We start from the raw sequence: 14,126 nt of genomic DNA, 5'->3' as shown, positions 1-14,126 counted from the left end.
GCACAGACATGCATGTGTGTATGTTCCACCGCAGGGTTCCTTCCTGCTACGCACTACCGCTGCTGCCCTTTTAGCGTGCGTAATGCATCTGAATGAATGGAGAGGATTTGGTTTGTTACATAACTCACAGTTACAAAAGAGAGGACTCTTATCCCAGGGAGGAGAGGGCTGGGCTGGAAGTTTAAGAAGGGGAGAATTTGGGGACAGCGGGTTAGAGCCTTTCTAGTTTGGAATGTAAACAAGTAGTGTTTTTAATACTAATATTAATACTAATAAGACTACTACTACTACTACTAATAATAATAATCATCATCATCATTTTATGTAGGCTTAGCACTTTTTAAAACAAAGCACTTTGTTTTAGTTACAAAGCGCTTTACAAAGGATTAAAAAAAACACGAAATCAGCAGAAAAAGCAATAAAAACAATGTAACAAATATAAAAACAAGGCAGGAATGATTAAAGGGAGGTCAAAAAACAAAAAAACAAGAAAAAACAAGTCCATAAAAATGAGTTTAGACTTATTCATGCTACCTGTGTCCTTGTTTCAGTGTGATGAGGTGTGATGAGATGAACATGTAGTAAAGGGCAAACTGTGGTGAAGACTCATGGTGGACTGGTGAGTGTGAGGCAAGGTCATTTAGGGCAGTGTGTGTGTGTGTATGCCTGCGGGTGTGTGTGTGTGTGTGTGTGTGTGTGTGTGTACTGTTTATGTGAATGCACATTCATGCCTGGATGGATGCTTTTGCGGGTGTGTGTTAGCAAGCTTTTTGCCTGTGTGTTGCTTTGTGTGTATATGTATGTGTATGCGTGCATGCCTGTGTTTATGTGAGATTCTGCCTGTGTGCGTACATATGTGTGTGTGTGTGTGTGTGTGATACCCAGGAGGGGTAAGATGAGCTCTCAGCATCCCCCCTCCTCCCCATTTGCCTTCTGTATGGCAGAGCTGTGCTGACCCACAGGGGATCCATCCTATCCATCCACCACTACCAGCTTTCCTTACCAAAGAGCGCCTTTGTCTCTTCACAAAGATGCCTCCTGCTGCCGGAGAATTGCAGAAAAGCAGCTGAATTAGTGGTGATTCACAGGAACAGCCCCAGCTCCTGTTTGCTCACGGATAAGTAGCTCTTGCTAGACATTATGAGAGAGAGAGAGAGAGAGAGCAGAATTACTGACTAGAATTAATGAGGTTGTAGAGGTGGTTGGTAATTGCCCTAATTATTCATGTGGACTTGCAGCAGTGGGCCTGTTGGTTTTGTCCGGACAAGCGCACTTATAATAGTAATTTCACAAACACGTAGTAACACACAGGCTGCCCTGCATGATGTCAAACGCTCCCTCTGTCATGCTAAGAGAAGTCTGCTCAATCAGCCTTTTGAAATGGAAATGCGTGGCTTTGATGTGATTTCAAGTCGTGTTGCTCATGCCAATGAGATAATGGCGTTGAAAAGTGGACTAATCTCTCCTCGAGGTCTGCGCAGAGTAGATTAGCAGTGTTTTGAGTTGATGGGCTGTTATTAGCTATGAAGCACTTATTAATATCAGCGTTACCTTATGAAACTCGAGTAGGAAGGAACGATACACAGTTGCAGTCCAATAAAATGCACAGTGGGGAAGACTGTGGCGCTGGACTGGTTAGACAAGGTATTGATGCTATTTTTACTGTAGGTACGCTGAGGCATGATGCAGCAAAATGCGCTATATTGTGAGTGATATTATGAAACTGCAGCATTGAGCCTGGGGTCCACTCAGTTGCGGGGAAGCTGTTCTGTGGCAGGATGACTGTAAATTTCCTTTTCCCCGGTGGGTTCAGGTCTTAAATCTGCAGTCAGCTGGGCCGACTCCCATGATTGCCTTATCAAACTCTTGTCTGCTGTGGCATTACAGGCACTCTCTCACCACAAATATTAGCAAGAGGAAACTCATTCTCTGTCTACCCCGCTCACACACACACACACACTTTCTCACGTTCTCTTTCTCTCTCGCACACGGCCATTTATGCATGCACGCATACCCACACACACACACACACGTACACACACACTGATGCAGAGATTGTCCTCAGTTGAACTTTGAAACCAGGAGCAGAGGAATGCAGGTTAGCTCAGTGCCTGTGTTTCCCACAGAGCGGCTGCCTGCCAGGCTGACAGTGTTTTACCACACACACCTGAGGTCACACTGTGTCAGGACGGAGCAACAGGACTTAATATTGATTGACTGCTACTCTGGAAACAGAGATGGCTGAGCTCCGTGTTTCTTTTTATTTCTGACTCAAACAATGACTCTGTTGTAGGGTTCAATTGTTAGAGGTATTTCAAGGCTGTGCTGATATTCAGTGTCTTTAAGATTGACCATGTTCATGCCAAAAAAAGGTATTCAGTGTTTCCTCTAGAATTTTATTCTAGTCAGGATGGAAAAGCCTCTGAAACAGCATTTAGACCATGGTACACTAAGACTCTCCATTAAAATACTACTACTACTACTACTAATACTAATACTAATAATAATAATAATGATAATAATAATAGTATTCATGCATACTTAAATCAAAATGTTAGCATTAGAAACAATTCAATTCCCTGCTCTGAAAGAATTAACTCGGAAAATATTTAGCCAGTTAATAATCACTCACACAAAATTCCATGAATATACTGTACTTTTGTGATGACAGTTACTGGTTAGAGACCTGGTCCTGGTAGTCCATCAGACAGTTTAAGCTTCCATTAACCATCAATGATGGGCGAATAGAAATTGATTGGAGGGTGTGTCTGTCTGACAGCCTGATGAACCACAGTAACATAATGACAGTCTGAACTGGAGGAACAGCTGTGACTTCCTCACAGCATTCCTGCAGGATACTGGATGGGATGTGATCATGTGACACATCAGTAACATGAACATGCATCCTGTAGCCTTTTTGTTTTTATTTTAGCCTCTTTCTTTTTTGATATTCCGCTCTGTCTTTCCTATTTCCTTTCTATATTTCTCACTGTCTCTCTGTTTCTGTCCCCCAGAACCTCCGGAAGATGGAGGGAGCGTCATCAGACGATCCTGGCAGAGACCTGAATGAGCTGCAGAATGCTGACTGGGTAGGTGACCAGACTCCTGACCTCTGACCTCTGAGCCATAGGATTTCACCTTACTTCCACCTGACCAAAGGCTAACTGGCTAAGAGGAGAGTGGATTCACTTCAGTGTGACGAAAATCGAAATTTTCACTTACCCCCCTACAATCTTAACAAAAAGGCTTCTCTATAGTACCAGAAAATAGTTCTTTAGGGTTGTACTGTAGTGAAACCCTTTTTGGTGCCATAACAAACCTTTTAAGAAAGATTCTCTATTGCACCATTTTCAAATAGTTCGACATAGACCCTTTATTGTGCTGTAAAGAATGTATGAAATAACAAATTTCTCAAGAACCACATTGGGTCCTTTGTTCTGGTTTGACATTTTTTATTATGACAAATCAGTGGGTTCTTTGCATCATTACGGCTCTATATCAATATAGAGCCACTACCCAAACCAAAGAACCCTTGAAGAACCCTCCTTTTTCTGAGTGTATGGAGAGGTCAGATCACAGGTACTACTGTCTAACCAATTCCACTTCAAACTCAATGGGTCATGGCATTTTCTGCTCCCATGCTGTGGTCTCTTTCCCATGCTGCCCTTTCCTCCCGCTGTCAGGCTCGGTTCTGGGTTCAGGTGATGAGGGACCTGCGGGACGGAGTCAAGCTGAAGAAGGTGCAGGAGCGCCAGTACAACCCTCTGCCCATCGAGTTCCAGCTCACTCCCTATGAAATGCTCATGGACGACATCAGGTCCAAACGCTACAAACTGCGCAAGGTCATGGTGAGTGTCTGATTTGTCTCAGGCCGCTGATTCCCAAACACCAAAATCATTTGTTGCTACCTTTAAATTTTACAATGGTGGATTGCCTGAAGTAAGTCAGTGAGCAGATTCATTTCATATAGAAAAGAGTGCCACATGTACAGATGTATCTGCCATCCTCACACGTTTTCTATGCTCGTTGGACTCTTGCTGCACTGTTGCTCCAATCCCAAGGGGAATTGGCTTGCAATATTGTTGCATGATAATTGTAGGCTGGGGGATAGCTGGGTGTTGGCTACCACTGTACTGTTTTACTCCTCATTGGGTGATGCATGTATGGACATTTCAGTTTGTTTTGTCACTCTTGGGGCTGCAATAATTCACCATAAGTCTCCACCCAGAAAACACAGCCAGGGAAAATAGTGTCTGTTAGATAATATCACAGGTTGTTTTGTATTGTTTCCCAGCGGTACATGTTGTATGGGAACTGGCAGCCATTTAGTATTGTTGATTGTTCCTGTTATGGTTCTCGATGAGGTAGCCAACAATATTCATATTCTTTCCTGGACCTCATTGTGTAATCTGGTAGGCAGTTGTCCAACTTTCCCATGTCAAACATATGCATGTCCAATTTAATAAATGATCGCCCTAAAACAAGGATGATCTCCTTTCTGGGTGGGATGGATTTACCTGAGTGATTTCAACGTTACGAGGGAATCTAGGCATATGTTTTGTAACCATCAACACTGTTTTCTTTCTCTCTACTTGATACTTACGTTATTTATTTTTATTATGGTCATTTATTTATTATCATCACTTTTGTACCAATTGCTTTAAAGCTACCTTTAAAGCACCTTTTTGCTGTAAAGTGTCTTTGAGTACCATGTAAAGCACTCTAGAAATAAAATGTATTATTATTATTATTATTATTATTCATATCTATGTTAACCTGTAGGTTTTGTTCTTACCCTGTCCCTGTTGTTTCCTCTCCAGGTGAATGGAGACATCCCTCCCAGGTTAAAGAAGAGTGCTCATGAAGTCATCCTGGAGTTCATCAGGTCCAGACCGCCTCTCAACCCTGTGAGTAGAAGCTAAAGGCCCTGGACTTAAATAACAAGACAGTTCACATACTATTCCAGCCTATGGATACCCTTGTCAGCTAGATCAGAACAGCCTTACTACCCATGTGCGAAATAGGAGCATCTGCTGAAAAAAAAATGTTTTTCACTAATAGACATGTCTATGTCTCACAAGACTATCAGTGGTTACTAAGACTTTATATATTATGCTATTTGGCCACATCAAGTAAGCCTTGCACAGAAAAACAGATCAAATGTGAGACACTCATTTTGACGCCCAGCCAAAAAAAGAATCGGTCTTGTCTTCTTAATAGGATTAAGGTGATGATTTAAGCAGGCAGGAATGAAGCCTCTTGCCTTACCTGTATACTTTTCTGGTAGAACACAGCTTCATCTACCTGCATTTCCTGCTTTACTTTCTGTACCAATGGAAATGCAACTGTAATGCCTGCTGCCTGGTAACAAATCACCACTTGCTTTAACATAACTGCACTGTTGCTCCAGAGAATAGGATGGAGATTCTGCAGTACTAATGCAGGACACAGTGGCAGACAATAGCAGTATCTGTATGATACCATCCTATGAGTGTAAAAAATCTCTGTTAAAATCTGTACAAAACCAATCTGGCCTCTCCATAAGTCATAGCTATTAAATTTTTTCTCATTCCAGCTGCACTGCACTGTGAATTCAGTGAAATGCTGTAGTGAATCAGTTAGCTGGCTCTGTCTCAGCAAGGAGCTGAACCTCAGTAATGAGATGAACATTATTGACAGCCACAGGAGCTACAGCAGCACAGTCTTATTAGGAGGAGACAGGCTGGGAGGGGCTGGGTGGCTGTAACTCTGTCTGTGTGTTATTGCGTGTAGGGATAGGGATAGATGGCAGGATTTAAAAATTGCAATCATTTACTAATCCATTGGTTCCACTGTGCTGATTTTACTGATTACTGAGTTACTTAACCTCCAAAATCGAAAGAATACGAAGTAGAACAAACCCTTATTGCAGTTTACAGACTGTAATTTTAATAGTTATCACTGTTTATTGTATTCCAATTACTTCATGTCACTACATATCATCTGTTACCCATCATCAACCCCTGGTAGGTGGCAGCTCGTAAGCTGAAGCCGCAGACTCAGCCTCCGCCCACGCTCCATGAGCGCATCCTGGAGGAAATCAAAGCAGAGAGGAAACTTCGACCGGTGTCTCCGGACCAGATCCGCAGGGGAAGACTGGGTAAGGAGGCTCTCTGGTCCTTTCTATTTTTGTCTCTCTCTCTTTGTCTCTGACTCTACCTCTCTCTAACACACACACTTACACTTGCACAGTCACACACACACACAAAGCCATACTTCACAATGGAGTGTGTTTTTTAAGCTGAAGTATGGAGTCTAGCTGATAAATGATGCTCCCTCGCGCCTGCTGGGCTTCATGTACAAAAATGAAAAACAATACAAAAACACAGGAGAAACATAGCTTCATAACACAGCTTTGAACTATGTTTCTTTGATCAGTTTGGCTATACTTTTGTTTATGCTATACTACACTATTATTTGTGCCTCTGCTCCTTGCTGTTTTAGCTACACTTTGAATGCTGCCTAATTTTTTCACATTTATGTTGCAACTAATGTCAATGATTGTTTTGTTTACTATATTGTTTGCAATATAGTGCAAACTGTACATGAACAGTCTTGTAATGCTAAGTGTCTGCAATTCCATTTACACTAACAACACTAAACCTAAATACTACTGTTTTCTGAGTGTCAGTAATCTCTTGCCATTGGCTGTGGCTTATTTGAAATCGTATTATTTCATATGATGAAAAACTATTATTCTTCAGTGATCTGAAACTAAACCTTAAGCATGCTATAGCCCCTGCTTTTCTTGCCAAATACAGGCAGATTACATCCTCTTATGTATTAACTCTTGCCTTAATTTACCTCCTAATTACAACCAATAACTGTCCGATGCCATAACTGTTTCTCGTTGCAGTAATTCGGCCACTTAGCATGTCTTTCAGTTTTGATGCGTCAGGTAAAGTCTCCTCCCTGCTTACCTGGCTTTTTACCTCTTTCTGTTTTCCTCCTTGTTGTGGCTGTTCATCTACGATCCCAAACACACACACACACACACACACACACACACACACACCAGCACACTATACACACATTTCATGTCATGCTTCAGTGGTTGGTGATGGTTGGCTGTGGTCCATGGTGGTGAAACATCATGATGTTGGACACTGGTCTGCTCAGTAGGAGGACACTGATAGGAGGGAAGTGATGAGAGACACACAGAGAAACAGAATGGACACACATGTTTTTCAACCACAATAAAAACTAATTACATTACAAGGTTACCCTTTATTAAAAGTAACTCGTTTAAGTACTTTTGCATAAAATGCAGTACAAGACTACTCTTTTTAAAACAGAGAGCCAATCTCATTTATATCAAGCATACTTAGTTTTCGTTTTTTCAATTAGCAGCTTGTTGTCTGTCTGAGATGCTGCGGCATTTTCACTGTTTTCTACTTTTTTTTAATTTAGAAAAACAAAAATGAAACAATATGAAAGGAAAATGAAAGTAATGACATTCTATTAAAAATTAACTAGTAACAGTTCACAAGAATTAAAAAAAGCTAACACTTTAAGTTAGCTAGCTAGTTAGCACAAAAAAGTAATCTGAATAACGTGTTACTCCCAACACTGCTTACTGATGAGTAATTATATGGTCATTAGTGAAGAATAAAAATGATTCTGCATCTTTATTCTGCAACATGTCAGTAACCAAGCTGAAGGGAGGCATAGTTACTGTACATACAGTATTATGGGCAGGACTCATACAACTTATTCATAACCCCTGGTTTTTGTCACAAGAGGGAATCCTGACTTCCCATTAACATCTGGCCGTCCCAAATGCCAAGATTAAATTTAACTCTGGCTGATTGGAATGGATCACATTGCCTCGCAGGCGGATTGGGATATTTTAAGGGTTTTAATGCTCAGCGTGCTGCGGAGAGGAGCCAGTGTTTAGATACTGAATCAATGGCTAGTGATGGTTTAAAAGAGGGGAGATTATCCAGCCAGGTTTTACATACTGTCTCCATATCTTGGTTTCTAAATGTCACACTCTCCAAACGATGCCTTTTCTCCTTCTTGTTTTTCTGCTATTGCACACAAGGCTGGTACTTAGTTTATGGGATACTTACAAAGTGACATTATTCTCGCCTGAACGTTTTAACAGTGTTCACTTCAAATCTCTCTTTAGAGGACTTAAGACTTGTTTTGGTGTTCTAATGCTACCAAATGGTATAATTGTTGCAGTGTTAAGAGAACAGCTTTTCACAGCTTACGTAACTTCTGAAAAAAAAAACTGTTCCTGGTTGTTGTTTCTGGTCTTTAGACAGTCTCAAGAAAAGTGTCACCTTTGCTAAGTACATCATCTCTCAAACTCACTGCTGTAATGTGACTCTGAAGGAAAGTCGCGGCAGCAGCGCGCAGCCAACCGCCTAATCGAGGAATGAAAAGGAACGGCCCAGAGCGTAACTACCACCTTGGCTTCTTCCAGAATCATCAGCTTCGTACAAAAGGGTCTTTCATGTGCCGGAGTGACTTTGCAGAATTTAATCAGAGGTGCAAATGGATCAGTGTGCAGACAGGAGCTGTCAGCCTCATGCTCTGCACAAACACCGGACAACCACAGTAAACTGCACAGTCTTACATAATGAGCTGCAGTTTCAGTAGTGGCTCCTGTTTGGCATGATAAGGGAATGATGATGATGATGATGATGATGATGATGATGATTTGGATGATAAGGGAATACTGTTGAGGCAGGCACATCAGAATAATGCTGTGCTCGACTTCCCCTCCTACTGAAGACAGCGTCTCTCATCACAGCATAAGCTTCATCACCTCACGCTTACTCACTCATGCTGTCCGATAATTTATGTATGTGTGTAATTGTGTGTTTGTAAGTGTGTGTGCACTTCTGTGATCGATCATTCTCTGAGCTCACACCCAGTGAGCGGTTTAGTACCCACTTTGCAGCTGTGTTTTATGGATAGATGCCCCATACTCACCAACAGAGCCAGGCTGCTGCAGCACAATAACCAGTAACACCATCAAGGCTTTAATCAAAAACTAAGAAGTACTGCTTCAAGGAAAAATCCACCCTAAAACATTAAAACACTGTTTGAAAAACAGCTGATGATGATGCACCTTGCATTTCTGGGCCCATTTTGTTTTGTGTATTTTTCTTATTCCTGAGGATAACGATGTGATGTTGCATTGAGATATTTCCAATGCAGCTACAATAGTTTGATAGCAGAACATTTTTCAGACATCAACGGTAAGTGTCAGGTTTTGGTGTCAGTCCCTCAATCAAAGAGCATCACTATTTTGCACAACAATCATACAGGGAGAAGAGGCAGAGATACTAATTTCTCCACCCATAGTAGACCAGAATGCAATGCAGCCACAAGACATGTTATATTGATAACTGTGTTATATGTATAACTGCAATCATACGTATAACACACAGCTGACTGATCAAACTTTAAAGCTATATACTCATACAGCCACTTTTGACTGAAAGCAACAAGTTCATGCCCCTTCTCTAGGGCTTGTCGAAAGGCATTCTGGGAAATGTAGGAAATCACTGACTGAAGTGGAAGTAGACAAGGCAGGTTGAGGGAACGTGGATACACCAAAAAAAGTAAATTACAACACTTCATCACAAAATAACTCCTGGAATAGACATCCAAAATGAATGACATTTAACAGTGTAAGAGGATCTGAGGGTGGATTCTTCCTTTAACTATCATAATAAAGGAGGTGTCCCCTTTTAGGTTTTGGCAAAACTCGCAGCATGCCACAGGATCTGTTCCGTACGGGTGCAGGTAAAGTATGAGCGCTGCTGTGGTCTGGAGGGCCTTGTTCACCCTAACCCACAAAGGCCTTGTCTGTCTATCTCCCCGGCTTTACGCTAATATCTCCTGTAATGAAATGATCTGAATGCTTAATTGACAGAGTAACGATGTAAGGGACCGCGCGAGACGCACAGGCAGCTTGTAAAATGATGACTAACTGTGGGGCACTATCACGACGGCAACAAGCTATTTGTTCTGACTTAAGAGGACTGCTGGGTGTTTGTTGTCCTAGTTAAGTCTTGAGCCTGGTGACGGAGTTTCTTTGGAATCCGAGGCGGCAGAAAGACGGTTAGTTCCAGTCCGGCAGGAGAAACAGAGATCCTGTTGAGCCTGTGAGCTCATGTGGATGCTTTAGCCCTTTTTCCCACAAATAGGAGAGGGAGTAAAAGAAAAAGGAAGAGAGGGAGAGGGAGAGAGAGAGAGAGAGAGAGGTTTCAAGGCTCCCACAGATCCTATCAGCCTCTGCAGCTCTTTATCTGTCTTTTGCAGCATTCGCTCCTCTTCTCACACTCCCTCTCCTCCCTCCCTCCCTCTCGTCACCTTCTATCTGTTGTTTTCCTTCTTTAACCAGAATAATCCCAGAAATCTCAGATGGAATTAGACAAGTCGGTTGTTAGGTGGCCCAGGTTGCCTCAAATTGTTTTTTCTCAGCATGGTGATGAGTTCAGCTAGCTGCAGCCTTCAGGGATTGGACCTATGACGAAGCTACCATCAAGGCTAACAGGAGAGAAGCCACTTATCCGATTTGAGGGTTCAGAGTCTTAATATTTCATCAAAGAGGCATCCATGCTCTGTGTGTAACACCAGCTCGCTCCTTTGCCTCCCTTCAAACCAACTTAATTCACCCTTCCCTCCTCTTTTAACCTTGGGATGGATCTCAAACATGTGTCCCCTATCCCAGGATTCATAGCATCCTCTCACCTTACCTCCCATTCAAACACACCATCAATGGTATGATTTCAAACGGGTCTGTTGCCCCTGTTTGGGGAACTGAAATCAAGATGAACCAAAAAATAGAGAGGATGCAAGGAATCATAGGAAAAATAGGTTTGAGATTCATCTCAGGTGTTTTTCCTCCCTTTGTCTGAGCAGTCCTCTCTTGTGTGGCTCTGTACAGATGAATTTAGCCCCAACATGGGCAGGAGGACGTCCAGCTCTCTGTCTCTGGCCAACGGATCAGCCTCTCCCAGGATAGGAGCGCCCGGGTCTCAGTCTGCACCTCAGAGGAAACGGCTGCTGAAGGCGCCCAGCCTCGCCGAGCTGGACAGCTCCGACTCCGATGTCAGTAGGAGTTTTTGTGTTTGTGTGTGTTTGGGTTGTGTGTGGTTTTCAGAAATTGCATCTGGCTTGTGCAAAACAAATGATGACTGATGTTTTTGTATATACCATGTATTCAGGATGAGACTGTTGGGCGCAGATCGGCCAGCAGCTCCAGTGTCGCTACATCAGTGATGGACGACACATCCCCAGAGTCTGCACTGGGGAAGAAAAGTGAGTCAGGAACTGTTTCCACTCCCCAGCACTATCTTCTCCTTCACTGAACCATAGACCGACAGTGATTGATTGTTAATCTTACCGCTTCTCCACCTCTGCTTTTTTTTTTGTGGCCACATTTTGATTAGAATTTTTGGGGTCGTGAATTAACCAGTCGATGAACCAAGCTGCCTCCTATCTCCCTCTCTCTCCCCACCCTCCCCTCTCTTCCTCTGTCCTTTTCTGCCTCCCCTCCCTCTGTGAACACCAGCTCCCCCCATGTTCCTGCCCATCTCCTCCACACCGCAGCCGGAGAGGCGTAAGACCCCCCAGCAGAGGAGACACTCCATCGAGAAGGAAACCCCGACCAACGTCCGACAGTTTCAGCCGCCCTCCAAACAGAGTTCCAAGTCTCTGGTGAGTCAGACATTTTTTCCCTATATCCTTAGTTGATGAAATGTACAACGAAAAAATTTGCTCAGGTCCCAAATAATGTCGGATGATTATTGTCTGAACAGGCAGTTTGAGACATATTGCTTTTGTTGTTAAGCTTTTGCGAGGGGCAATAGAATATAGAAGATTAGTAGCAATTTAAATAGAAAATAGCATTGGTTTTTTGATAAAAGCTCATAATGTGGCAGTATTAGAGCAAATTGAATGCACCAGCATCTTTCCTCTTTCTCTGGGCTAAGGCTTTCTGAGGTCAGTATGGCCTGGGAAAGTTTTAACCCAGCTCCGGCCACACAGATCCAGCCAAGTAATTTAATGAGAGAGAAAGAGAGGGAGAAAGCGGGGCAGATAAGGCGAGCATCCAGGATCTGGACAGAGAGGCAAATGAGGAGCGAGTGAAACCAGACACTCGGTCACGTCTGTCTCATCCTCCTCGAACTCCAGAGAGCCTGTTCTTCCTCTCTCCCACACGCACCGTAACCTTCTCTCATTCAGGTGGGGCCGGTAGCCTCGTTGCGTCCCTGGATCCCCCTCCTCCGCCCCTCTCCCTCCACTCTCCACCCCTTGCGGAGCTCCCACCCCGTCGAGGCGTTTGTGTTGGGGCTGGTGAGGGCGGTTTTTGCTCTGTGCAGGGGCATTTACATCAGTGGAAGAGAGTCTGCCAAGGTTTGCCAGTCTCCCCCCAGTCCATACTGGCGTCATAACTGTAGCTGTCCATCGATCCTAATGCTTCCTGCTTCGCTAGAGATCATTTACCTAGAGCAGGGCTGCTGCCATGGTAGATAGAGCACAAACTAAGCTCCTTTTCCAGTGACTCTCTGGTGACATATCCTCAGAATGATAATCCTTCCTTTCACTTCAAAGGCTCTGCTTTGGCTAACTCCTATTTTAACACTCAGAAACATCAAGTAGGTAGCTGTTGCCATATTTCATTTAAATCTGCACTAGAATAAATCAAAGAATTTGGTAACTCAGTAGAGATGATTGAGTGGTGGGATGTATTTATATATAATATCTGATTTTGACCTGTATATTGTGGTTTATCTGCAGGTCTGGGCACATAATAAAGACTTTTCAGGATCTTTTCTACAGTCAATTCCCAAGAGTGAAAAAAAAGATTCATTTTAAAGTCGGCTGATGCCTTCCCCTCCCTGCCTCTGGTTCAGTCACAATGCAGCATACTGTAGCTGTCAGGAGTCATGAGATCACCAGGCGTTACAGTGCATTACACTATGGCAATCAGTCAGTGACTTATGCTTTAGGATTGTTGAAAAAGCTCCTAACGGGAAGGCGTTACCAACAGACAAACAGACCAACAATTTCAAAAGCACACTGAATGTACAATGTAATGCCTTATTGTAGTGGGTGCTGCATTGTAAAACCACAATATACCTCAGCAGCTGTGGTTTTTGAGGCTGCTCATGTTTATATGCATAAGCTGTAATATTGACAGCAGCAGATACAATAGAACTGTGGATGCGGCAAAACCTAAACATAATTATTTCACATAAACCATTCACCTGCACCTTTAAAGGACCATGCCAGGTTTTTTTTTGTTTTCTTTCCAGTTAATGTTAATGCTGACTGTTTTTACATGCATACACCATGTATAAAAAGATAGTTTTAAGGCAGTTTTGCTATACCTCTCAGGCTCATTCACTCCCATTCAATTTCAAACGGCATAGAAACGTCAAATTCGGTCAGTAAAGGTAATCCATCACTGTGAATGAGAAGCCAACAATCGCGTTTTACAAAGTTGCATCAGAACACTAATATCACTTTCTATAGAAGAAGACGCAAGATACTAGCAGCGATTTTTCCTCTGTAAAATCTTTCAACCAATAGCTGACATTCTCTGCGGTTACATTAGGACCCGCCTTCTGTCAATCAACCCAGTCAAGGCAACGTACAAACCAAAGCAAGACGCTTCCACCAGCTATAGTCTGTAAAATTAAATGGAAATAAAAACTAGATTTTACACACCTTAGATGGCGTTTCTTTTAAAAACAACTTTAAAAAAAGGAAAAATTGCATATGTAAAACAGTAAGGGAATGCAGGAACTGACCCAAAAAACTCCGGTCATGTTAGACTGGTCCTGGAAGTGAATCAGCGTCTGGTTAGTGAGGCTCTCTGCAGCCCGGGAATGCTGCAGGATCGTCTCTACCCATCATTCCTGTTGTTTACGCACGGCAGTCCCTCTCTCAGGCTGCTGTTTTCTTCACTGAACAATGGGGGCATTTTTATAGGCCAAATGTAGCCTGGACCCAGACAGGCAGCTCTGAAAGGTGCAGTGGGACGGCTGTTTGTGTATGGAATGATAAACACTGAGCCCTGTGTGTTTAATATGGTGTTGTCATGGTGACTCACTGTT

General features: G+C 42.9%; 1 protein-coding gene across 2 annotated transcripts in view; it reads left to right on the top strand.

Moving 5' to 3' along the window:
* LOC139914157 (protein spire homolog 1-like) overlaps window positions 1–14,126 on the top strand; it is a 39,005-nt gene that overhangs the window by 20,354 nt on the left and 4,525 nt on the right. The window contains exons 5-12 of one of the 2 annotated variants that reach the window (XM_071902383.2): window positions 3,015–3,089; window positions 3,684–3,848; window positions 4,821–4,907; window positions 6,010–6,139; window positions 9,751–9,801; window positions 10,949–11,112; window positions 11,229–11,322; window positions 11,576–11,721. In XM_071902383.2, coding sequence (XP_071758484.2) covers window positions 3,015–3,089; window positions 3,684–3,848; window positions 4,821–4,907; window positions 6,010–6,139; window positions 9,751–9,801; window positions 10,949–11,112; window positions 11,229–11,322; window positions 11,576–11,721 — 912 coding nt within the window. The remainder of the gene's footprint in view (window positions 1–3,014; window positions 3,090–3,683; window positions 3,849–4,820; window positions 4,908–6,009; window positions 6,140–9,750; window positions 9,802–10,948; window positions 11,113–11,228; window positions 11,323–11,575; window positions 11,722–14,126) is intronic. The other variant, XM_071902384.2, reaches the window with a different exon arrangement.

Source organism: Centroberyx gerrardi, chromosome 12 (assembly GCF_048128805.1).
Source record: "Centroberyx gerrardi isolate f3 chromosome 12, fCenGer3.hap1.cur.20231027, whole genome shotgun sequence".
NCBI classification, from domain to species: domain Eukaryota; kingdom Metazoa; phylum Chordata; class Actinopteri; order Beryciformes; family Berycidae; genus Centroberyx; species Centroberyx gerrardi.
This window is presented reverse-complemented; position numbering and strand designations above follow the sequence as displayed.